At 57.8% G+C, this 24281-nt stretch overlaps 2 protein-coding genes across 2 annotated transcripts; one reads left to right on the top strand and one right to left on the bottom strand.

The window, feature by feature from the left end:
• Positions 1–2083: 2083 nt before the first annotated feature.
• On the bottom strand, positions 2084–14369 carry sgo2 (shugoshin 2). The gene is made up of 9 exons (XM_031903591.1): positions 14276–14369; positions 10964–11127; positions 10229–10404; positions 9974–10048; positions 9645–9736; positions 8676–8839; positions 6187–8109; positions 5415–5556; positions 2084–3091 (listed from the first exon to the last, which is right to left on the bottom strand). The coding sequence occupies exons 2-9, from the start codon at positions 11097–11099 to the stop codon at positions 2983–2985; spliced, it is 2817 nt and encodes a 938-aa protein (XP_031759451.1). The 5' UTR covers positions 11100–11127; positions 14276–14369; the 3' UTR covers positions 2084–2982.
• Positions 14370–14432: 63 nt separating this feature from the next.
• On the top strand, positions 14433–23584 carry hgh1 (HGH1 homolog). The gene is given in 7 exon segments (NM_001007915.1): positions 14433–14493; positions 16411–16958; positions 19364–19461; positions 20635–20733; positions 22710–22801; positions 23044–23166; positions 23347–23584. Coding segments are annotated over 6 exon segments (1080 nt in total). The 5' UTR covers positions 14433–14493; positions 16411–16422; the 3' UTR covers positions 23479–23584.
• The last annotated feature ends 697 nt before the right edge of the window (positions 23585–24281 follow it).

The raw sequence follows: 24281 nt of genomic DNA on the forward strand, positions 1-24281 counted from the left end.
CCCCAATGATCTTGGCTCTTCCAGCAGGGCAATGACCCCAATGATCTTGGCTCTTCCAGCAGGGCAATGACCCCAATGATCTTGGCTCTTCCAGCAGGGCAATGACCCCAATGATCTTGGCTCTTCCAGCAGGGCAATGACCCCAATGATCTTGGCTCTTCCAGCAGGGCAATGACCCCAATGATCTTGGCTCTTCCAGCAGGGCAATGACCCCAATGATCTTGGCTCTTCCAGCAGGGCAATGACCCCAATGATCTTGGCTCTTCCAGCAGGACAATGGCCCCAATGATCTTGGCTCTTCCAGCAGGACAATGCCCCTAATGATCTTGGCTCTTCCAACAGGACAATGCCCCCAATGATCTTGGCTCTTCCAGCAGGGCAATGACCCCAATGATCTTGGCTCTTCCAGCAGGGCAATGACCCCAATGATCTTGGCTCTTCCAGCAGGGCAATGACCCCAATGATCTTGGCTCTTCCAGCAGGGCAATGACCCCAATGATCTTGGCTCTTCCAGCAGGGCAATGACCCCAATGATCTTGGCTCTTCCAGCAGGACAATGCCCCCAATGATCTTGGCTCTTCCAGCAGGACAATGCCCCCAATGATCTTGGCTCTTCCAGGAGGACAATGACCCCAATGATCTTGGCTCTTCCAGCAGGGCAATGACCCCAATGATCTTGGCTCTTCCAGCAGGGCAATGACCCCAATGATCTTGGCTCTTCCAGCAGGGCAATGACCCCAATGATCTTGGCTCTTCCAGCAGGACAATGGCCCCAATGATCTTGGCTCTTCCAGCAAGGCAATGCCCCCAATGATCTTGGCTCTTCCAGCAGGGCAATGCCCCCAATGATCTTGGCTCTTCCAGGAGGACAATGCCCCCAATGATCTTGGCTCTTCCAGCAGGGCAATGACCCCAAACATACGCCAAAAAGCACCCAGAAATGGATGGCAACAAAGCGCTGGGGAGTTCTGATTGGCCAGCAATGAGTCCAGATCTAAATCCCATTGAACATCTGTGGAGAGATCTTACAATTCCTGTTGGGAAAAGGCGCCAATAAGAGAGACCTGGAGCCGTTTGCAAAGGAAGGTCCAACATTCCCGCTGAGAGGGGCTTATTGGTGGTTATAGGGGCTGAGAGGGGCAAGGAGCTTATTGGTGGTTATAGGGACTGAGAGGGGTAAGGGGCTTATTGGCGGTTATAGGGACTGAGAGAGGTAAGGGGCTTATTGGCGGTTATAGGGACTGAGAGGGGTAAGGGGCTTATTGGCGGTTATAGGGACTGGGAGGGGTAAGGGGCTTATTGGCGGTTATAGGGACTGGGAGGGATAAGGGGCTTATTGGCGGTTATAGGGGCTGAGAGGGGTAAGGGGCTTATTGGTGGTTATAGGGACTGGGAGGGGTAAGGGGCTTATTGGCGGTTATAATGGCTGAGAGGGGTAAGGGGCTTATTGGCGGTTATAGGGGCTGAGAGGGGTAAGGGGCTTATTGGCGGTTATAGGGGCTGAGAGGGGTAAGGGGCTTATTGGCGGTTATAGGGGCTGAGAGGGGTAAGGGGCTTATTGGCGGTTATAGGGACTGGGAGGGGTAAGGGGCTTATTGGCGGTTATAGGTACTGAGAGGGGTAAGGGGCTTATTGGCGGTTATAGGGGCTGAGAGGGGTAAGGGGCTTATTGGCGGTTATAGGGACTGAGAGGGGCAAGGGGCTTATTGGTGGTTATAGGGAGCGACGGATTTCAGTTATTATGGGGGTGCAACTAAATATTAAGTTACGGGGGCCAATAATTGTGTCCGGCCCATTTGTGGAGTTTTGTGAGACATTACGTCCCATTGGCTGTTCCAATACCCGCGGGGAATAAACGAGTTACTGCAATAACTGGGTGCCAACAATATTGCCCATGTGTATATATTTATATAGTAAAACTCCCGCCGCAGACGAGCCGTACGGAGGGGGGGGGGGGGTCAGTCGCTGGGGGGCTTCCGGGGGCGGAGCCAAATCCCTGGAATCCGCGGCAGAAACCAAAGGGGAGGGATTTGCGACGTGAGGGAAAATGAAGGAGGAGCCAAAGGAACAAACTCGATGCAGATTTTATTTGACAAAAACACTTTAATAAAACCCCAAACACAGAAATAACTTTATATTAACTGGGGGAGAATGATGGAAAGGGTTAATAATATCTGTGCCACGAGCTGCGGGCAGTTCTGTCGATTTGGCCCAATTAACCCCTACAATAGATTCCACTCGCACTGAAACTGGGGGTCAGTTATTTATAGCTATCTGGTTGCTAGGGTCTTGTTCACCTTAGCAACCAGGCAGTGGGTTAATAGAATAGAAAGTAACAATATATAGGTGTGAGGGCACACGAAGCTGCTTTATAAAAACAATAAATAATGAAGACCAATTGCAAAAAAAATACTGAAGACCAACTGCAAAGTTGCCAGGAACAGGCCGATCTATAACTAAAACTTAATGTAAAGTTGCTCCTCCCCTTTGTACAGTTTTGGGCAGAACCAGCGACGCTGCCACCGAATCGGATCAGTATCCGGCTCCGCCCACCTCTGAAACTGGGGGATCTGAGTCGCTGCTGGAATTGCCCCCAGCAATGGGAGGAGCCTCTATACCCACTATAACCCGCCTGCTTAGGGTTCTGCCAATGTGCAGCGCCAAGTTCCCGCTAGACCCCACCCCCTGCGCAGTGTCACTGCTAAACCCCACCCCCGCACAATGTCCCCACTAAACCCCACCCCCTGCGCAGTTTCACTGCTAAACCCCGCCCCCTGCGCAGTTTCACTGCTAAACCCCACCCCCTGCGCAGTGTCACTGATAAACCCCACCCCCTGCGCATCGCCCCGCGTAACTGCTACTAACTGAGAACGTACTGAATAAAACCCCCCAGTGGGGGAGACTCTGGGTAATGCCCCCGGCTGCGGCACTGTACCCTCTGTATAATACTCTCCCGACCCAAGAGCTTGCACTCCACTGAGCTTAACATTTCTCCATCTTGACTTTTATCTTCCGCGGCTTCTTCCTGTCCCGGTGGATCGGGGGGCGCAGGAATTCCGCGCTGGTGTTGGGGTCCCCGCGCCTCAGTTTGCTGCAATGGGGAACAGAAAGGGAAAGGTCTCACAAACGGGGCAGTTACTCCCCTACTTGCACCCGCCCCCCCCGCCCAACCCACACAGGGGCTGCTGGGAGTTTGTCGCCTGCACCACAGTCACACGTGGGGGGGGCCCACAGTCACACGAGGGGGGGGGGCCCACAGTCACACGAGGGGGGGGGGCCACAGTCACACGAGGGGGGGGGGCCACAGTCACACGAGGGGGGGGCCACAGTCACACGAGGGGGGGGCCACAGTCACACGAGGGGGGGGGCCACAGTCACACGAGGGGGGGGGGCCACAGTCACACGAGGGGGGGGGCCACAGTCACACGAGGGGGGGGGCCACAGTCACACGAGGGGGGGGGCCACAGTCACACGAGGGGGGGGGCCACAGTCACACGAGGGAGGGGGCCACAGTCACACGAGGGGGGGGGCACAGTCACACGAGGGGGGGGGGCACAGTCACACGAGGGGGGGGGCACAGTCACACGAGGGGGGGGGCACAGTCACACGAGGGGGGGCCACAGTCACACGAGGGGGGGGCCACAGTCACACGAGGGGGGGGCCACAGTCACACGAGGGGGGGCCACAGTCACACGAGGGAGGGGGCCACAGTCACACGAGGGAGGGGGCCCACAGTCACACGAGGGAGGGGGCCCACAGTCACACGAGGGAGGGGGCCCACAGTCACACGAGGGAGGGGGCCCACAGTCACACGAGGGAGGGGGCCACAGTCACACGAGGGGGGGGGCCACAGTCACACGAGGGGGGGGGGCCACAGTCACACGAGGGAGGGGGCCCACAGTCACACGAGGGAGGGGGCCACAGTCACACGAGGGGGGGGCCACAGTCACACGAGGGGGGGGGGCCACAGTCACACGAGGGGGGGGGCCACAGTCACACGAGGGGGGGGGCCACAGTCACACGAGGGGGGGGCCACAGTCACACGAGGGGGGGGCCACAGTCACACGAGGGGGGGGCCACAGTCACACGAGGGGGGGCCACAGTCACACGAGGGGGGGCCACAGTCACGAGGGGGGGGACACAGTCACACGAGGGAGGGGGCCCACAGTCACACGAGGGAGGGGGCCCACAGTCACACGAGGGAGGGGGCCCACAGTCACACGAGGGAGGGGGCCACAGTCACACGAGGGGGGGGGCCACAGTCACACGAGGGGGGGGGGCCACAGTCACACGAGGGGGGGGGCCACAGTCACACGAGGGGGGGGGCCACAGTCACACGAGGGGGGGGGCCACAGTCACACGAGGGGGGGGCCACAGTCACACGAGGGGGGGCCACAGTCACACGAGGGGGGGGCCACAGTCACACGAGGGGGGGGGCCACAGTCACACGAGGGGGGGGCCACAGTCACACGAGGGGGGGGCCACAGTCACACGAGGGGGGGCCACAGTCACACGAGGGGGGGGCCACAGTCACACGAGGGGGGGCCACAGTCACGAGGGGGGGACACAGTCACACGAGGGAGGGGGCCCACAGTCACACGAGGGAGGGGGCCCACAGTCACACGAGGGAGGGGGCCCACAGTCACACGAGGGAGGGGGCCACAGTCACACGAGGGGGGGGCCACAGTCACACGAGGGGGGGGGGCCACAGTCACACGAGGGGGGGGGCCACAGTCACACGAGGGGGGGGCCACAGTCACACGAGGGGGGGGGCCACAGTCACACGAGGGGGGGGGCCACAGTCACACGAGGGGGGGGCCACAGTCACACGAGGGGGGGGCCACAGTCACACGAGGGGGGGCCACAGTCACGAGGGGGGGGACACAGTCACACGAGGGGGGGCACAGTCACACGAGGGGGGGCACAGTCACACGAGGGGGGGCACAGTCACACGAGGGGGGGGCACAGTCACACGAGGGGGCCCACAGTCACACGAGGGGGCCCACAGTCACACGAGGGGGGGGGCACAGTCACACGAGGGAGGGGGCCACAGTCACACGAGGGGGGGGGGCACAGTCACACGAGGGGGGGGGCACAGTCACACGAGGGGGGGGGCCACAGTCACACGAGGGGGGGGCCACAGTCACACGAGGGGGGGGCCACAGTCACACGAGGGAGGGGGCCACAGTCACACGAGGGAGGGGGCCCACAGTCACACGAGGGAGGGGCCCACAGTCACACGAGGGAGGGGGCCACAGTCACACGAGGGAGGGGGCCACAGTCACACGAGGGGGGCCACAGTCACACGAGGGGGGGGGCCACAGTCACACGAGGGGGGGGCCACAGTCACACAGTACCGCCCCCCCCCCCACAGACAGACAGACGGGGGCCCAAACCCCACAAACAGAACTCACGCCCCCAGACTGGGCTCCTTGTAGTTCACTGGGTTCCGCCTCCTCCTGCCGAAGCCCCGGGGACACTGATCCTCGTCGGACTTGGGGGAAAGTTTAAAGGTTCCGGGAGTCGCGTTGGTCACGTCCTGTAGCGGCTGCACAGCTGGAACGGAACAGCAGAACTCAGGGAAAGTCCCATAGGAACGAAACCCAATTGGTACCGATGGTTCCTGTGCATGTGTTACTGATACACCCCCCCCCCCTATTACCCAACTGGTCTGTTCTACAGCCACTTACTGTTCCCTCCATGGGGGGGGCACCTACCCCTGCGCTCTTACTGTACTGTAACCGCTTGGTTGTGCCCCCCACTAATACTGCTGTTTCCCGCCTTAACCCTTCCTGCCCTGCTGCCCCTCACATTGGGAATGCCCTCCCTGATTGCCCCCAGAGAGAATCCTCCCTCAGTCTGTTTAAAACTTAAAGACCCCCTATTGGGGCCCCGCACAGCCCCTGGGAACTGGCACTTATATTATATTGTCACCCACTGTGACCTACAGCCCTTATATTTGCCTATTTGTGCCTGTAAGTTACCCTCCCATATAGATTGTAAGCTCTACGGGGCAGGGACCTCCATCCTCTTGTGTCTTTGACTCTTAACTTATTGCAACTGTATCTTGTATTTATTGTTATACTGTGTATTTATCCATTATCTTAATAACACCCTGTTGGTATGAATCTATTCTATTGTACAGCACAAACAAACAAAATGGAGGGACCCCAAGGTGCCACGTACCCACTTCCTGCTCGTCTGCGCTTTGGTTCTGATCCCGCGTCTCGCCGTCTCCCCGTTCAGCAACTCCCTGCGCCCTGCAGCTCTCACCATAGACCCTGAAGTTGCTGCGCTCCTCGGGGGCCGGCAGTTCCAAGTCTGGGTTATTGCTGGGAGGTCTCTCTATAGAGAAGGAGGAGTCGGCTGTGGCGTCGGCAGAAGGGAATTCCAGGAAACTATTTCCCACCGTGGAGTCGAGAATCGATTCGCTGACCATATCGAGCAGGAAGGAATCGCTGGCCAATAGGCTGCGCAGAACCCGGGGCTTTTTGCTCAGCTGAGTAAGGGGCGGGTCTAGGAGGCTTTCCCGGACCAGGGGGCCAATGGGCTCTTTTGTGGGTAACACATGGGTTTTGCGTTTGTCGGCAGGGGAGGAGGAATAGCAGAAGGCACCGCCCCCAGGGGTAACTTTCCCGCTCGCACTGCCCAGCGCCCGTTTGTGGCCCTTACTCTCGGGCTCCGCACTCAGACCTTGTGTCTCGGGCACAATAAGGTCGTTACTTGCGTTGCTAGGAAACAAGTCGGGTTTGTGAATGACATAGGTTTCCCTCCGGTACCGCACGCCGTCTCTAGGAACGCCGCAGCCCGTAGCGGACGTTGTGGCTTCACAAGTGCTGACAAAATACGTTTCCCGGCGAAGGAGCGATTGGCCGCCCTCGGTGTTACTATGGAAACTGCTGAAAACGCCCCCAGTTTTCCCGAGGGAAAGCGACCCGCTGGCGTTTGCACTTGTTTCTGCGCTTCCCGTCTCTAAGCCCTGTCCCTGCTGTTTGGGTTTTCTCTTGACGATCCTGGTCTGTCTCTTTTTGGAGATCTCGGCAGTCGCTGTCTCGCTGCTTATCATGTGACTGCGTTTCGCCGTCTCGCTCTTTATTTCCTCCAATGGCTCCTCGGGCCGAGGGGGTTCCGTGCGTTCCCCGGGCAGGACCTGCTGCTCGCAGGAAGGTTCCGGAGCCAAATGAGTCGTTCCCTCATTCTCCCCCCACTGGTGTCTCTTCCCTCCAATCCCAGAGTCACATGTGATTTCAGTCTCCTCTTGTTTAATTGGCTGAGCCCAAGCAGGGGTCTCCGGATCCCCCAGAGCGTCTCTTGCGGCCGGTGGTGCAACAAGCGCAGGTTTTGCGTCGGCGTGGGGCTGAGTGTGACCCCCAATCTGTTCTTCATCTTTATCCTCTAAATCAAACCTTTTCTCTTTTACTTTGCCTTTAATCTGTTTATCAATAGACGTTGCACCATGTTTCTTGCTTGCGTGCGTTTTCTCGCGTTTGGCGACTTTCACCTTCCGTAATGCGGCCCCGTCTCGCTTTACTGGGATGCAGGACTTGGCTCTCTCGCCGTGGGTTTTGCTTAGTGATGAAACTGTGATTATAGGGGCGGAGCCATCGCTAGACGTCATTTCCATATCAGCGTCATAAACGGTTTTCTCCTGTCCGCCATTTTGCCCTGCAGCAGAAGGGACTCGGCCGACAGAAAGGGAACCGACACTTTGACCATTTGGCTCTAAAAGCAAATCTGCTGCGGTGCCTTCGGATTGGTCGGAATTTATTTGCGGGTCTGGGAGACTCTCGGCGGCCGCTGTGGTTCGTCGGACCCTTTGTGGTGAGTTCCATTCAGCCCCGGCCGGAGTCCACCCACTCGGCCCGGTTGTGCCGTTTCCCTCGGGGTTCGGCTCACACTCGGCCCAGTTGCCACTTTCTAGTCTGGGATTTGGGTTGAAGTCAGACTTACTGGAGTGCGCACTCGAGCGAGAGGCCGACGACGGTTTCTTCCTCTTTGTAACAAACCCACAAACGTCAGAATTCAGAACCTCCGAGACTCTGAGCTCCTGGCGGGGATCCTGCCCATTGGGCGAGTGGTTGGCCGCTCCCTCGGGGGCCCCGGGGATCCCTGCAAAATACATTTATACAAATGTCAGACACAAAACAGCAACACAAACCCCATTGGGCTCCCGGAGCCGAAACGATTGTACCAATAGGAGGAGCCGAGTGTTGCACATCCGATTGGATCACAGGGATTGGCCAATGAGCCATAAACCCCAGGACTCCCCTCCCCAGTTTTATGCGATAAGGATATATAAATTGGTATAAACACAGCTCCAGCTGCTCCATGTAGCGGCGCCCATACCCGCGGGCACATTGTAGCTGCAGCTCCTTTAGACCAATCCCGTGGCTTATCTGCCTGTGTATGCCCCCCCCCCCCCCACCTGATATTTGGCCTAAAATTCACCAGATCTCGATAGGGCAGGTTTGATTCTACTCGGATCAGGACCCACAACCACCATTTGATTGTTTGCTCCTAGGGCCGAATGATGGAATCAGCCCGATACTGCGCAGCTATTGGTGGCCCTATGGGGAGAAAGTCTGGTTGCTTGGCAACCTCGCCAACTGACTCCCCCAGTGTGTGGGCCCTATAAGAAGAGCGGTAGGAAGTGAAAGAGGGCGGGGCTCTATTACCTGTCGCAGGTGCACTGTGTCGGGTCGACTGATTGGCCGATCTCTCTCTCAGGGATGTGGATAAAACAGAATTATCCATGGATGTTCCAGGCACCGGTTCTGCTGCGATGGTTCTTCTGCCCCCGATGGAGCTGGACGGAACCCTCAGGGCTGTTCCTGTTATTCTATAGCAGGGGGGGTAACGAATGAGACGTGAGCAGCGCCAGGGGGGGGGCAACATTATTACAGAGAGAAGGGAATCATTTAACCATTAAATAAACCCAATAGGCTGTTCTGCCCCCAATAAGGGGTAATTATATCTTAGTTGGGATCAAGTACAGGTACTGTTTTATTATTACAGAGAAAAGGGAATCCTTTAACCATGAAATAAACCCAATAGGGCTGTTCTGCCCCAATAAGGGGTAATTATATCTTAGTTGGGATCAAGTACAGGTACTGTTTTATTATTACAGAGAAAAGGGAATCATTTAACCATTAAATAAACACAATAGGGCTGTTCTGCCCCAATAAGGGGTAATTATATCTTAGTTGGGATCAAGTACAGGTACTGTTTTATTATTACAGAGAAAAGGGAATCATTTAACCATTAAATAAACCCAATAGGGCTGTTCTGCCCCCAATAAGGGGTAATTATATCTTAGTTGGGATCCAGTACAGGTACTGATTTATTATTACAGAGAACATTCCCTTATAATGGAGCCTATGGAAGGGGCCTTCCCGTAAGTCAGAGCTTTCTGGATAATGGATCCCATACCTGTAGTTGAACCACACTAAGTCACAATAAATCCCTATTGGGGGGCAGACAGTAAGTGCTGCTCCCAAGGACACGTGGGGGCGCCATTCCCAGTCACTGACTGAGCCCCATGAAATATTCCCATTAGACAATAAGTCCCGGGGCGGAACCCAGGAATTAGCGGCAGTGACGCGGAACATACAGACATTCTATTGGTTCCCATACAGGTAACGCACCGGAACCCCTGCTCCTCCCCCAGAGAGAGGGCGCTATGGCGGCTAAAGCGCTCGCTCCGCCGCGGTTCTGAAGTGGAAAGATCGGCCGAATGCTGGAAACAAAACAGAAAATACAATTTAAAAACAAAGAATGTGAAATTCTAAAAAATTCCAATTTACTGAGAAACTCAATGTTTCCCTTAATGACCCCCCAGGGAAGCCAGTGAGTGGGGGTCAGTCTGGTACCGACGGGGGTCCGGCCATCTCTGGGATATGTATCCGCACTGGGGCCCCACAGGAACGTACCCCTGGGGGGGCTTATTCCCATTCCCCCCGTGTATTTGCCCCACCTCTATCTCGCTGATCTCTATGGCGGCCGGCAGGTTCACGTTCATGAACAGATCAATGTCCTTCAGCATCTTGTTCTGAGGGAGGAGAAAGCGGAGATTCAGTGACTCGGGCGCCATATTGTGCAACAGAACCTTCTAGCCAGGAATATCAGAATAAATATTTCCCTGGGCAACAAGCTCCGCCCACACCGCTTTACTTTAAATTGGTTGATTTGCATTTCTGCGCCGGATGGGCGGAGCCTGGGGGGGACCTACCAGGAGGCTCAGGTTTTGCCGCAGGAGCGCGTTCTGGAAATTGAGCATCGTCACTTCCTTCTGTAGGAACATCCGGTCGCTCTCCAGTCGCCGCGACTTCTCCCTCTCGGCCGTCAGCGCGCACGCCAGCACCTTATTGTTGTGCTTCAGCGAGATCTTCAGTATCGACGAGTTGTCTGTAAAATGCAAATTACCCACAATGCATCACATGCGCGGGAAGGAGCCCCGCCCCCCGGTTACAGATGTGGGACACAGAGGGAAGGAGCCCCGCCCCCCGGTTACAGATGTGGGACACAGAGGGAAGGAGCCCCGCCCCCCGGTTACAGATGTGGGACACAGAGGGAAGGAGCCCCGCCCCCCGGTTACAGATGTGGGACACAGAGGGAAGGAGCCCCGCCCCCCGGTTACAGATGTGGGACACAGAGGGAAGGAGCCCCGCCCCCGGTTACAGATGTGGGACACAGAGGGAAGGAGCCCCGCCCCCGGTTACAGATGTGGGACACAGAGGGAAGGAGCCCCGCCCCCCGGTTACAGATGTGGGACACAGAGGGAAGGAGCCCCGCCCCCCGGTTACAGATGTGGGACACAGAGGGAAGGAGCCCCGCCCCCCGGTTACAGATGTGGGACACAGAGGGAAGGAGCCCCGCTCCCCGGTTACAGATGTGGGACACAGAGGGAAGGAGCCCCGCCCCCCGGTTACAGAACACACTGGGGAGGAGGGGATAAGGAACTCACTCAGGGTTTTAGTTTTTATCTTCGCTGCGAGAGTGGTGTTTAACCTGACGGCCCTCAGGGGCCCCTGTAGCTTCTCGCGCATTCGCTCCTTGACGCTCTGCAGGGTGAGCAGCGCCGCCCCGGGCTGTGCCGCCATCTTCCAACCAACACGGAATGGAGACAAACTGCAAGAAAAACAGATGGAAACAATATATTTAGAATGAACAGACTGTGTATCTCTGCACCGGGGCCCCAAATGCAGGCTCCACCCTGTGACAGGGGCCCCCAATGCAGGCTCCACCCTGTGACAGGGGCCCCCAATGCAGGCTCCACCCTGTGACCGGGGCCCCCAATGCAGGCTCCACCCTGTGACCGGGGCCCCCAATGCAGGCTCCACCCTGTGACCGGGGCCCCCAATGCAGGCTCCACCCTGTGACCGGGGCCCCCAATGCAGGCTCCACCCTGTGACCGGGGCCCCCAATGCAGGCTCCACCCTGTGACCGGGGCCCCCAATGCAGGCTCCACCCTGTGACCGGGGCCCCCAATGCAGGCTCCACCCTGTGACCGGGGCCCCCAATGCAGGCTCCACCCTGTGACCGGGGCCCCCAATGCAGGCTCCACCCTGTGACCGGGGCCCCCAATGCAGGCTCCACCCTGTGACCGGGGCCCCAATGCAGGCTCCACCCTGTGACCGGGGCCCCCAATGCAGGCTCCACCCTGTGACCGGGGCCCCCAATGCAGGCTCCACCCTGTGACCGGGGCCCCCAATGCAGGCTCCACCCTGTGACAGGGGCCCCCAATGCAGGCTCCACCCTGTGACAGGGGCCCCCAATGCAGGCTCCACCCTGTGACAGGGGCCCCCAATGCAGGCTCCACCCTGTGACAGGGGCCCCCAATGCAGGCTCCACCCTGTGACAGGGGCCCCCAATGCAGGCTCCACCCTGTGACAGGGGCCCCCAATGCAGGCTCCACCCTGTGACAGGGGCCCCCAATGCAGGCTCCACCCTGTGACAGGGGCCCCCAATGCAGGCTCCACCCTGTGACAGGGGCCCCCAATGCAGGCTCCACCCTGTGACAGGGGCCCCCAATGCAGGCTCCACCCTGTGACAGGGGCCCCCAATGCAGGCTCCACCCTGTGACAGGGGCCCCCAATGCAGGCTCCACCCTGTGACAGGGGCCCCCAATGCAGGCTCCACCCTGTGACAGGGGCCCCCAATGCAGGCTCCACCCTGTGACAGGGGCCCCCAATGCAGGCTCCACCCTGTGACAGGGGCCCCCAATGCAGGCTCCACCCTGTGACAGGGGCCCCCAATGCAGGCTCCACCCTGTGACAGGGGCCCCTAATGCAGGCTCCACCCTGTGACTGGACCCCAAATGCAGGCTCCACCCTGTGACTGGGCCCCAAATGCAGGCTCCACCCTGTGACAGGGGCCCCTAATGCAGGCTCCACCCTGTGACTGGGCCCCAAATGCAGGCTCCACCCTGTGACTGGGCCCCAAATGCAGGCTCCACCCTGTGACTGGGCCGCAAATGCAGGCTCCACCCTGTGACTGGGCCCCAAATGCAGGCTCCACCCTGTGACTGGGCCCCCAATGCAGGCTCCACCCTGTGACTGGGCCCCCAATGCAGGCTCCACCCTGTGACTGGGCCCCAAATGCAGGCTCCACCCTGCTGAAGAGAAGGAGCCGGTGACGGGAGACTTGCCAGTTGAGAGATTTTCTACATTAAATAAAGAGGTTATTTCTCCTGCAGTCGTGGTTACTGGGGGGCAGTCACTGATTGGCTCCCGGTGCCTCCCTGGGATTCCCAGAATACACTGGAGCAGGAATTGGCTGAACTCTCAGGGGTTTGTGTAGGACTAGGGGTCTAACTAAAGCCCGGATAGACGTGCAAGTGAAATGGATGCTGGGACTGAGCCGCCAACCCCCCGGGGCCAAATGATCAGCCAGTGGCCCCCCAACATTCCTAATGGCTGACCAACAGTCACTGTCAATGGAGGTCACAATGGGGGGGAGGGAGTTACAGGGGGAGTTACAGAGGGAGTTACAGGGGGAGTTGCAGAGGGAGTTACAGGGGGAGTTGCAGGGGGAGTTACAGGGGGAGTTACAGAGGGAGTTACAGGGGGAGTTACAGAGGGAGTTACAGGGGGAGTTACAGGGGGAGTTACAGGGGGAGTTACAGAGGGAGTTGCAGGGGAGTTGCAGGGGGAGTTGCAGGGGGAGTTACAGAGGGAGTTACAGGGGGAGTTGCAGAGGGAGTTGCAGGGGGAGTTGCAGGGGGAGTTGCAGAGGGAGTTGCAGGGGGAGTTACAGGGGGAGTTACAGGGGGAGTTACAGAGGGAGTTGCAGGGGGAGTTGCAGGGGGAGTTGCAGGGGGAGTTACAGAGGGAGTTACAGGGGGAGTTGCAGAGGGAGTTGCAGGGGGAGTTGCAGGGGGAGTTGCAGAGGGAGTTGCAGAGGGAGTTGCAGGGGGAGTTGCAGAGGGAGTTGCAGAGGGAGTTGCAGAGGGAGTTGCAGGGGGAGTTGCAGGGGGAGTTGCAGGGGGAGTTGCAGAGGGAGTTGCAGAGGGAGTTGCAGAGGGAGTTGCAGGGGGAGTTGCAGGGGGAGTTGCAGGGGGAGTTGCAGGGGGAGTTGCAGGGGGAGTTGCAGGGGGAGTTGCAGGGGGAGTTGCAGGGGGGGAGTTGCAGAGGGAGTTGCAGAGGGAGTTGCAGGGGGAGTTGCAGGGGGAGTTGCAGGGGGAGTTGCAGGGGGAGTTGCAGGGGGAGTTGCAGGGGGAGTTGCAGGGGGAGTTGCAGGGGGCCACAGTGGGTGCAGCACAGCTCAGTAGGAAGCAGGGGGCGGGGCCAGGCTAGAGGGAGGGCGGGGCCAGGCTAGAGGGAGGGCGGGGCCAGGCTAGAGGGAGGGGCGGGGCCCAGGCTAGAGGGAGGGGCGGGGCCAGGCTAGAGGGAGGGGCGGGAGCACTGACACAAGTCCCATTGCGCAACCGGGCAGATGTGGGTAACTGCGCTTGGGGTTGGACACGCCCATCAGTCTCCTCTCCGCCAATCAGTGCTGACCCCGCCCCTGCGGCCGATGTAGACCGGTACATTCCCGCGGCTCCTATTGGCTACTGTGCCTGCCCAAACAGCGGCAGTGGGGCTCGGGATAATTGTACCTCAGTAGCCCCAACATGGGAGTGCTACTCGCCTCTCCGGCCCAGTGCTGCTGTGAGTGACAGTTCCATACAGAGGCGCTGGGCAAGCTCACTGTGAGTTCCCGGCACTGCTGGGGGCTGGCTCCTGAGTATATACCCCCCCCCATTCCCCACAGTAAAGCGCCAGCGGCCGGGACTCACCTTGTTTTCCTCCGTTTGAATGTGCCGCTCAGTCACAGCCAATCCGCCGCCGCCGCCGGGCGGTCACATGGTAGGGTCAGGTGATGCGGAAGCGCTCAGGCTCCTCCCCGGACAGGAAGTAGTCGCTTGTTATGACGCGGCGTGTGGGTGACGCAATAAATAGAGCCGGAAGTACAAACACGTGAGGGAAGAGAGAGGAGTCTGGGTTTTGCAGTCCGGTAAGTACTGGGGTTCGGCCGTCTGTGCCGCTAGTAACGGGGGTATTGTTACCTGTTATTACTCCCCTTTCTATGCCCACCCTGCTTGCTAGGGTCACTTGGGCCCTAACAACTTCTCTACATTGTACTAAACATGTCCATTTCTGGCTCTGCTGAGCCCCCCATCAGAGGACTAGGGGGGAATTAGATTGCCAGTGAGCTGCAGCCTAACCAAAGGGACAGGGTTGTTTATACAGAGCTCATTCACTTATAAAGGTGCATACTGAGCTGGACTTTACCCTGCCAATAGGCTGCAGCCTCCATGTGTATCTGTAGCCTCATTGCTGCCCAGCCGGGGGGTTTTGTGGCGCTGGGACCCCCCTGTATGTCCCCCCTGTACAGAGTGTGTGGGGATTAACCCTTTGTATGTTGGCCTGTTCCACAGAGAGTGGCAGTTGCCAGTCAGCTTGTAGTCCATGCCAAATAAGTGTAGTCCTGTGTGTGTGACCCAGTGATACCCAGAGGGGCCCTGAGCTGGGGGGGTTGCCCCTGTGGATCAGAAGCAGTTGGGTGGGGGCGGGGCCTGTATAGGGTTAAAGCGCATAGTCCTGTGTGTGTGACCCAGTGATACCCAGAGGGGCCCTGAGCTGGGGGGGTTGCCCCTGTGGATCAGAAGCAGTTGGGTGGGGGCGGGGCCTGTATAGGGTTAAAGCGCATAGTCCTGTGTGCGTGACCCAGTGATACCCAGAGGGGCCCTGAGCTGGGGGGGGGGGTTGCCCCCTGTGGATCAGAAGCAGTTGGGTGGGGGCGGGGCCTGTATAGGGTTAAAGCGCATAGTCCTGTGTGAGTGACCCAGTGATACCCAGAGGGGCCCTGAGCTGGGGGGGGGTTGCCCCTGTGGATCAGAAGCAGTTGGGTGGGGGCGGGGCCTGTATAGGGTTAAAGCGCATAGTCCTGTGTGCGTGACCCAGTGATACCCAGAGGGGCCCTGAGCTGGGGGGGTGGGGTTGCCCCCTGTGGATCAGAAGCAGTTGGGTGGGGGCGGGGCCTGTATAGGGTTAAAGCGCATAGTCCTGTGTGCGTGACCCAGTGATACCCAGAGGGGCCCTGAGCTGGGGGGGGGGTTGCCCCCTGTGGATCAGAAGCAGTTGGGTGGGGGCGGGGCCTGTATAGGGTTAAAGCGCATAGTCCTGTGTGCGTGACCCAGTGATACCCAGAGGGGCCCTGAGCTGGGGGGGGGGTGGGTTTGCCCCTGTGGATCAGAAGCAGTTGGGTGGGGCGGGGCCTGTATAGGGTTAAAGCGCATAGTCCTGTGTGCGTGACCCAGTGATACCCAGAGGGGCCCTGAGCTGGGGGGGGGGGTTGCCCCTGTGGATCAGAAGCAGTTGGGTGGGGGCGGGGCCTGTATAGGGTTAAAGCGCATAGTCCTGTGTGTGTGACCCAGTGATACCCAGAGGGGCCCTGAGCTGGGGGGGGGGGGTTGCCCCCTGTGGATCAGAAGCAGTTGGGTGGGGGCGGGGCCTGTATAGGGTTAAAGCGCATAGTCCTGTTTGCGTGACCCAGTGATACCCAGAGGGGCCCTGAGCTGGGGGGGGGGGGTTGCCCCCTGTGGATCAGAAGCAGTTGGGTGGGGGCGGGCCTGTATAGGGTTAAAGCGCATAGTCCTGTGTGTGTGACCCAGTGATACCCAGAGGGGCCCTGAGCTGGGTGTGGGGGGGGGGGGGTTTGCCCCTGTGGATCAGAAGCAGTTGGGTGGGGGCGGGGCCTGTATAGGGTTAAAGCGCATTGTCCTGTGTGCGTGACCCAGTGATACCCAGAGGGGCCCTGAGCTGGGAGTGGGGGGGGTGGTTTGCCCCCTGTGGATCAGAAGCAGTTGCGCGGGGGCGGGGCCTGTACATAAGGTTTGTATTGGTTCTGACCCGGCTCTCTCTTTCCCAGGCCCTTGTTGCCATGGATCCTGCCCTGTGCTTGGAGCTTCTCTCTTTCCTGAAGCCGGAGACCCGCGCGGATGTTCGAGCGCAGGCGTTAGAGTACATTCTGGGTGTGAGTGGGAGCCCCGAGGGGAGACAGAGCTTGTGCGCTGAGCCCCGGCTGCTTTGTGCCCTCCTGGATCTGAGCACAGAGCAGTCGCCACACGTTGCCCAGGATGCCCACCATGTGCTGGTGAATCTGACGTCAGACTGTGCCGCCCACAGAGCCCTATTGGCTCACGTTCCCACGCTCCTCCCCTCCATGCTGAGCCGCCTGCGGGATCCTGGCTGCCCATTCGCCGACTCAATCTGCACGGCGCTCTGCAACCTGAGCCGCGAGGAGGAGACTTGCCAGTCGTTCCTGCGCTCTCTCACCCAGGAGGGTATGTGCCAACTGCTGGACATGCTGTGTGCCCCCAAGTACAACCCCCGGGCATCGCTGGACTACCTGGGGCCCCTCCTGTGCAACCTGACCCAGCTGCCCGAGGGCCGACATTTCATACTGGATAGAAACAGGTAAGACTCAGCCCCAGCTATGGGCACCCACTCTTACACACACCTGCCCAGCTTGGCTCCTCCCACACCCCCGTGTGATGCCGAGGTGGTCACATGAGAGATGATCACTTTAATATTTCTGCTCGGTTTTGCCCAGAATGCCCCATTTCTTAAAGCAGCCCATGTAAGCCCGCCCTGCGCCGCCTCCCAATATCGCACTCCCATAGATTTCAGTCTCCTTCCTCTCAGCAAAACAGTCTGCACTTCCCATTCCAACAGTGACCCCTGCGAGAGCGCCGGTGCTATTGGGGATATCTCAGAGAAATGAGCCAGTCTTGTGCAGTCACTGACTGTCTATAGGCAGATATGGGTACAGTACCGGGGGGCAGGCAGAGTGTATAAGGCCCCTCCCACTCAGTCACTGACTGTCTATAGGCAGATATGGGTACAGTGCCGGAGGCAGGCACAGTGTATAAAGCCCCTCCCACTCACTGACTGTCTATAGGCAGATATGGGTACAGTGCCGGGGACAGACACAGTGTATAAGGCCCCTCCCACTCAGTCCCTGTCTGTCTCTAGGCAGATATGGGTACAGTGCCGGGGACAGACACAGTGTATAAGGCCCCTCTCACTCAGTCCCTGACTGTCTCTAGGCAGATATGGGTACAGTGCCGGGGACAGGCACAGTGTATAAGGCCCCTCTCACTCAGTCCCTGTCTGTCTCTAGGCAGATATGGGTACAGTGCTGGAGGCAGGCACAGTGTATAAAGCCCCTCCCACTCACTGACTGTCTATAGGCAGATATGGGTACAGTGCCGGGGACAGACACAGTGTATAAGGCCCCTCCCACTCAGTCCCTGTCTGTCTCTAGGCAGATATGGGTACAGTGCCGGGGACAGACACAGTGTATAAGGCCCCTCTCACTCAGTCCCTGACTGTCTCTAGGCAGATATGGGTACAGTGCCGGGGACAGGCACAGTGTATAAGGCCCCTCTCACTCAGTCCCTGTCTGTCTCTAGGCAGATATGGGTACAGTGCCGGGGACAGGCACAGTGTATAAGGCCCCTCTCACTCAGTCCCTGACTGTCTCTAGGCAGATATGGGTACAGTGCCGGGGACAGGCACAGTGTATAAGGCCCCTCTCACTCAGTCCCTGACTGTCTCTAGGCAGATATGGGTACAGTGCCGGGGACAGGCACAGTGTATAAGGCCCCTCTCACTCAGTCCCTGACTGTCTCTAGGCAGATATGGGTACAGTGCCGGGGACAGGCACAGTGTATAAGGCCCCTCTCACTCAGTCCCTGACTGTCTCTAGGCAGATATGGGTACAGTGCCGGGGACAGGCACAGTGTATAAGGCCCCTCTCACTCAGTCCCTGTCTGTCTCTAGGCAGATATGGGTACAGTGCCGGGGACAGGCACAGTGTATAAGGCCCCTCTCACTCAGTCCCTGTCTGTCTCTAGGCAGATATGGGTACAGTGCCGGGGACAGGCACAGTGTATAAGGCCCCTCTCACTCAGTCCCTGACTGTCTCTAGGCAGATATGGGTACAGTGCCGGGGACAGGCACAGTGTATAAGGCCCCTCTCACTCAGTCCCTGTCTGTCTCTAGGCAGATATGGGTACAGTGCCGGGGACAGGCACAGTGTATAAGGCCCCTCTCACTCAGTCAGTGACTGTCTCTAGGCAGATATGGGTACAGTGCCGGGGACAGGCACAGTGTATAAGGCCCCTCTCACTCAGTCCCTGACTGTCTCTAGGCAGATATGGGTACAGTGCCGGGGACAGGCACAGTGTATAAGGCCCCTCTCACTCAGTCCCTGACTGTCTCTAGGCAGATATGGGTACAGTGCCGGGGACAGACACAGTGTATAAGGCCCCTCTCACTCAGTCCCTGTCTGTCTCTAGGCAGATATGGGTACAGTGCCGGGGACAGGCACAGTGTATAAGGCCCCTCTCACTCAGTCCCTGTCTGTCTCTAGGCAGATATGGGTACAGTGCCGGGGACAGGCACAGTGTATAAGGCCCCTCTCACTCAGTCCCTGTCTGTCTCTAGGCAGATATGGGTACAGTGCCGGGGACAGACACAGTGTATAAGGCCCCTCTCACTCAGTCCCTGTCTGTCTCTAGGCAGATATGGGTACAGTGCCGGGGACAGGCACAGTGTATAAGGCCCCTCTCACTCAGTCCCTGTCTGTCTCTAGGCAGATATGGGTACAGTGCCGGGGACAGGCACAGTGTATAAGGCCCCTCTCACTCAGTCCCTGACTGTCTCTAGGCAGATATGGGTACAGTGCCGGGGACAGGCACAGTGTATAAGGCCCCTCTCACTCAGTCGCTGGGATGACTTTTTGCCTGTTGTTGTAGTTGTGCAATGTGTTGCACTTTGTTATTACAATATAATACAACTGTATGTTTGTCCCCAAGGTGTGTGGTTCAGCGGCTGCTCCCGTATCTGCAGTCTGGATCCACAGTGCGGAGAGGGGGAATTGTGGGAACTCTGAGAAACTGCTGCTTCAGCCACCGTGAGTGATCCAATGTTTGTATCTGTTTAACTATCCCCCCCCAACCCTCACTGCCATCTTATCCTTTCCAATTATACACTGTGCCCGGCACTGTACCCATATCTGCCTATAGACAGTCGGGGACTGAGTGGGAGGGGCCTTATACACTATGCCTGCCCCCAGCACTGTACCCATATCTGCCTATAGACAGTCACTGACTGAGTGGGAGGGGCCTTATACACTGTGTCCGGCACTGTATCCATATCTGCCTATAGACAGTCACAGACTGCGTGGGAGGGGCCTTATACGCTGCCCGGCCCTGTACCCATATCTGCCTATAGACAGTCGGGGACTGAGTGGAAGGGGCCTTATACACTGTGCCTGCCCCCGGCCCTGTACCCATATCTGCCTATAGACAGTCAGGGACTGAGTGGGAGGGGCCTTATACACTGTGCCTGGCACTGTACCCATATCTGCCTATAGACAGTCACAGACTGAGTGGGAGGGGCCTTATACACTGTCCTTGCCCCCGGCACTGTACCCATATCTGCCTATAGACGGTCAGGGACTGAGTGGGAGGGGCCTTATACACTGTCCTTGCCCCCGGCACTGTATCCATATCTGCCTATAGACAGTCAGGGACTGAGTGGGAGGGGCTTATATACTGTGCCTGGCACTGTACCCATATCTGCTTATAGACAGTCAGGGACTGAGTGGGAGGAGCCATGCCATAAATGCCCCTCAGACACATGTAACAAAGCATTAAATTAGAGAGAGGTAAAATGGCCGTTTATAGTGGGGGCCGGGCAGCCTGGGGGCCTCAGTTCCGCTGTTGTTTCTTGTTACTGCAAATAGTATTTCTGCGACGCTCGATATTTCTATTTACATTGGATTCTCTCTTTGGTTTTAAAGTCCTTTTTCCCTTGATCTGATTGGCTAATGAGCCTGTTTGTGATCGGTGAATAGGTATATACTGTGATTCTGTATCTTGTTTTTCAGCCTGTGCTGGAAACGCGCAAGGCTACAATGTGCTCTGATTGGCTACAATAAAGCTTCTTTGTTTTTATCTACTGCCCCTGGGATCTGTGGGCCCCTGGGATCTGTGGGCGCCCGGCAATATGTTTTGCAGTGAAAATAGGGTGACACTAATCCAAATGTAAACCCTTTTCTGATTGGTCCATCTGTTCCTTTCAGGAGACCACGCCTGGCTGCTCGGAGATGATGTGGATTTGCTGCCGTTCCTGTTGCTGCCATTGGCTGGGGGGGAGGAATTCACAGAGGAGGAGATGGAAAGTATGAATGGGGCCCATTGGGTTTGGTGGGGGAGGGATACACCGAGGGGGAGATGGAAAGTATGAATGGGGCCGTTTGGGGGGGGGGGGGGGAGGCAATACACAGAGGAGGAGATGGAAAGTATGAATGGGGCCCATTGGGTTTGGGGGGGGGATACACAGAGGAGGAGATGGAAAGTATGAATGGGGCTGTTGGGGGGGGGGGGGGGGCAATACACAGAGGAGGAGATGGAAAGTATGAATGGGGCCCATTGGGTTTGGGGGGGGGGGATACACAGAGGGGGAGATGGAAAGTATGAATGGGGCCCATTGGGTTTGGTGGGGGAGGGATACACCGAGGGGGAGATGGAAAGTATGAATGGGGCCATTTGGGGGGGGGGGGAGGGAGGCAATACACAGAGGAGGAGATGGAAAGTATGAATGGGGCTGTTTGGGGGGGGGGGAATACACAGAGGAGGAGATGGAAAGTATGAATGGGACCCATTGGGTTTGGGGGGGGAGGGATACACCGAGGGGGAGATGGAAAGTATGAATGGGGCCGTTTGGGGGGGGGGGGGGGGGGGGGAGGGAGGCAATACACAGAGGAGGAGATGGAAAGTATGAATGGGGCTGTTTGGGGGGGGAGGAATACACAGAGGAGGAGATAGGAAAGTATGAATGGGACCCATTGGGTTTGGGGGGGGGGGGGGGAATACACAGAGGAGGAGATGGAAAGTATGAATGGGGCCCATTGGGTTTGGGGGAATAAACAGAGGAGGAGATGGAAGGTATGAATGGGGCTGTTGGGGGGGGGGGGCAATACACAGAGGAGGAGATGGAAAGTATGAATGGGGCCCATTGGGTTTGGTGGGGGGGGGATACACAGAGGGGGAGATGGAAAGTATGAATGGGGCCCATTGGGTTTGGGGGGGATACAGAGAGGAGGAGATGGAAAGTATGAATGGGGCCCATTGGGTTTGGTGGGGGGGGGGGGGGGGAATACACAGAGGAGGAGATGGAAAGTATGAATGGGGCCCATTGGGTTTGGGGGAATACACAGAGGAGGAGATGGAAAGTATGAATGGGGCTGTTGGGGGGGGGGGGGGGGGGGCAATACACAGAGGAGGAGATGGAAAGTATGAATGGGGCCCATTGGGTTTGGTGGGGGGGGGATACACAGAGGGGGAGATGGAAAGTATGAATGGGGCCCATTGGGTTTGGGGGGATACAGAGAGGAGGAGATGGAAAGTATGAATGGGACCCATTGGGTTTGGGGGGGGGGGAATACACAGAGGAGGAGATGGAAAGTATGAATGGGGCCCATTGGGTTTGGTGGGGGGGGGGATACACAGAGGGGGAGATGGAAAGTATGAATGGGGCCCATTGGGTTTGGGGGGGATACAGAGAGGAGGAGATGGAAAGTATGAATGGGGCCCATTGGGTTTGGTGGGGGGGGGGGGAATACACCGAGGGGGAGATGGAAAGTATGAATGGGGCCGTTTGGGGAGGGGGGAGGGAGGCAATACACAGAGGAGGAGATGGAAAGTATGAATGGGGCCCATTGGGTTTGGTGGGGGGGGGGATACACAGAGGGGGAGATGGAAAGTATGAATGGGGCCCATTGGGTTTGGGGGGATACAGAGAGGAGGAGATGGAAAGTATGAATGGGGCCCATTGGGTTTGGTGGGGGGGGGAATACACCGAGGGGGAGATGGAAAGTATGAATGGGGCCGTTTGGGGAGGGGGGAGGGAGGCAATACACAGAGGAGCAGATGGAAAGTATGAATGGGGCCCATTGGGTTTGGTGGGGGGGTGATACACAGAGGGGGTGATGGAAAGTATGAATGGGGCCCATTGGGTTTGGGGGGGGGGGGGGGGGAAATACACAGAGGAGATGGAAAGTATGAATGGGGCCCATTGGGTTTGGGGGGGTGTTGGGCGGTGCCTCCAAACCAGTGAGGGTTCTGCCCCCCAAGTTCTGATCTGTTCCTCCCAAAGCTCTGCCCCCCGACCTGCAGTACCTGGCGGAGGACAAACAGCGAGAGGCCGACCCCGACATTCGCAAGATGCTCATTGAGACTGTCCTGCTGGTGAGACGTCCCCTGCACCCCCCCACCTGCTCCCCCTTTCCCCCGCCTGCTCTCCCCCACCCCCCCCCCGCCTGCTCTCCCCTGCTCCCCCCCTTATACTTACTTTTGCCCTCAGCTGCCCAGACAGGATCAATTGCACCCTGACTGCCCTGTGTTTGGGGGGGAAGCAAACAGAATTGTACCCCTTCCTTTGTGTCTCTCTCACCACTAATCTCTTGTGTTTGTCTTTTATCCAATCACAGCTGTGCGCGACTGCTGATGGGCGGCGCCTTGTCAAACAGAGAGGGACCTACCTGGTAATGAGAGAGTTGCACTCGTGGGAGAGAGAGCCGTGTGTGAAGAGAGCGTGCGAGAAGCTCATACAGGTCTGGCCCCGCCCCTTAGTGTGTTGCTTGCTGTGTGGGAGCCAATCACGGCTCTGTTTTTGTTTCCTGGTAGGAGCCATATTGGCACTAACCTCCTAGTGACATGGGAAATTCAGCCACTCCCCCCCAGCACCTATGGGTGCTTCTCTTTATTTACGGAGCTTCTCAATGTGTCTGTAGATGCTGATTGGGGAGGAGCCAGAGGCGGGATTAGAGAATCTCCTTGAAGTGACCGTCCCACCCGACCTGGAAGAGACCCTCAGCCGCCTGGATAAGGAAGAGGAGGGGCCACAGGGGACTTTGGTGCAATAGCCACTGGGCAACCTTGGGACTAATAGGTGGTTCCTCGCCAAGCCACGGAACTCTGTGCATTCTCATTGGTCGAGGCTGATACAATAAATCAGCCAAGTTGCTTTTATACAGGGAAGTCACAGAATCAGTCTGTGGGGGCGGAGCCTGAGGTAAGAAGCACATTGGCTACATGGTACAAACTCTACTTGTACTGGGTCCCTCAGGGTTCAGTATTGGGGCCACTTGTTTTTAACTTGTTCATTAATAACTTGGGGGGGCATTCCCCCCAGGGTGTGGCACCTTGCAGCTGGGTCTGGGCAACCTGGCACTCTGGGCGGCCAAGGGGCAGATGGGATTCAGTGTGGGTAAATGTAAGCTTTACCTGCCTGAGTAACAGCCCTTGCAGCTCCCTCTGGTGGTTTAAGATAGCAGCTGCCATTTTAGCTTGGTCTCAGTAGCTTCCTGCTGCAGCTCTGATTACAGCAGAGAGGGGAGGGGGAGAGAGGAGCAAACTGCGCAGACTCGTGCCCGTGCCCTGAAGGATGTTTCTGAGAGTAGGAAGTCTGATACAGAAGAACATGTGACACAGGAGTAAGGAATGATAGAGGACTCAGTGCAGCTGTGAGTGCTTATGGCTTTCTGATAAAGCTACTGAGTTTGTACCTTTCCTTCCCCTTTAAGCTTTTTAATATTTATCTGCAAGAAAAAAGTGGGTGCCCCCTGGGATCATATGATTCACGGGGCACACAAACATGCTCAGCCCCATCAGCCAATCACTGGACACTACTTCCTTGCAGAGCTGCACTATTTTCTGCCGGGGGAGC

This window comes from Xenopus tropicalis, chromosome 6 (genome assembly GCF_000004195.4).
Source record: "Xenopus tropicalis strain Nigerian chromosome 6, UCB_Xtro_10.0, whole genome shotgun sequence".
In the NCBI taxonomy this organism is placed as follows: Eukaryota; Metazoa; Chordata; class Amphibia; order Anura; family Pipidae; genus Xenopus; species Xenopus tropicalis.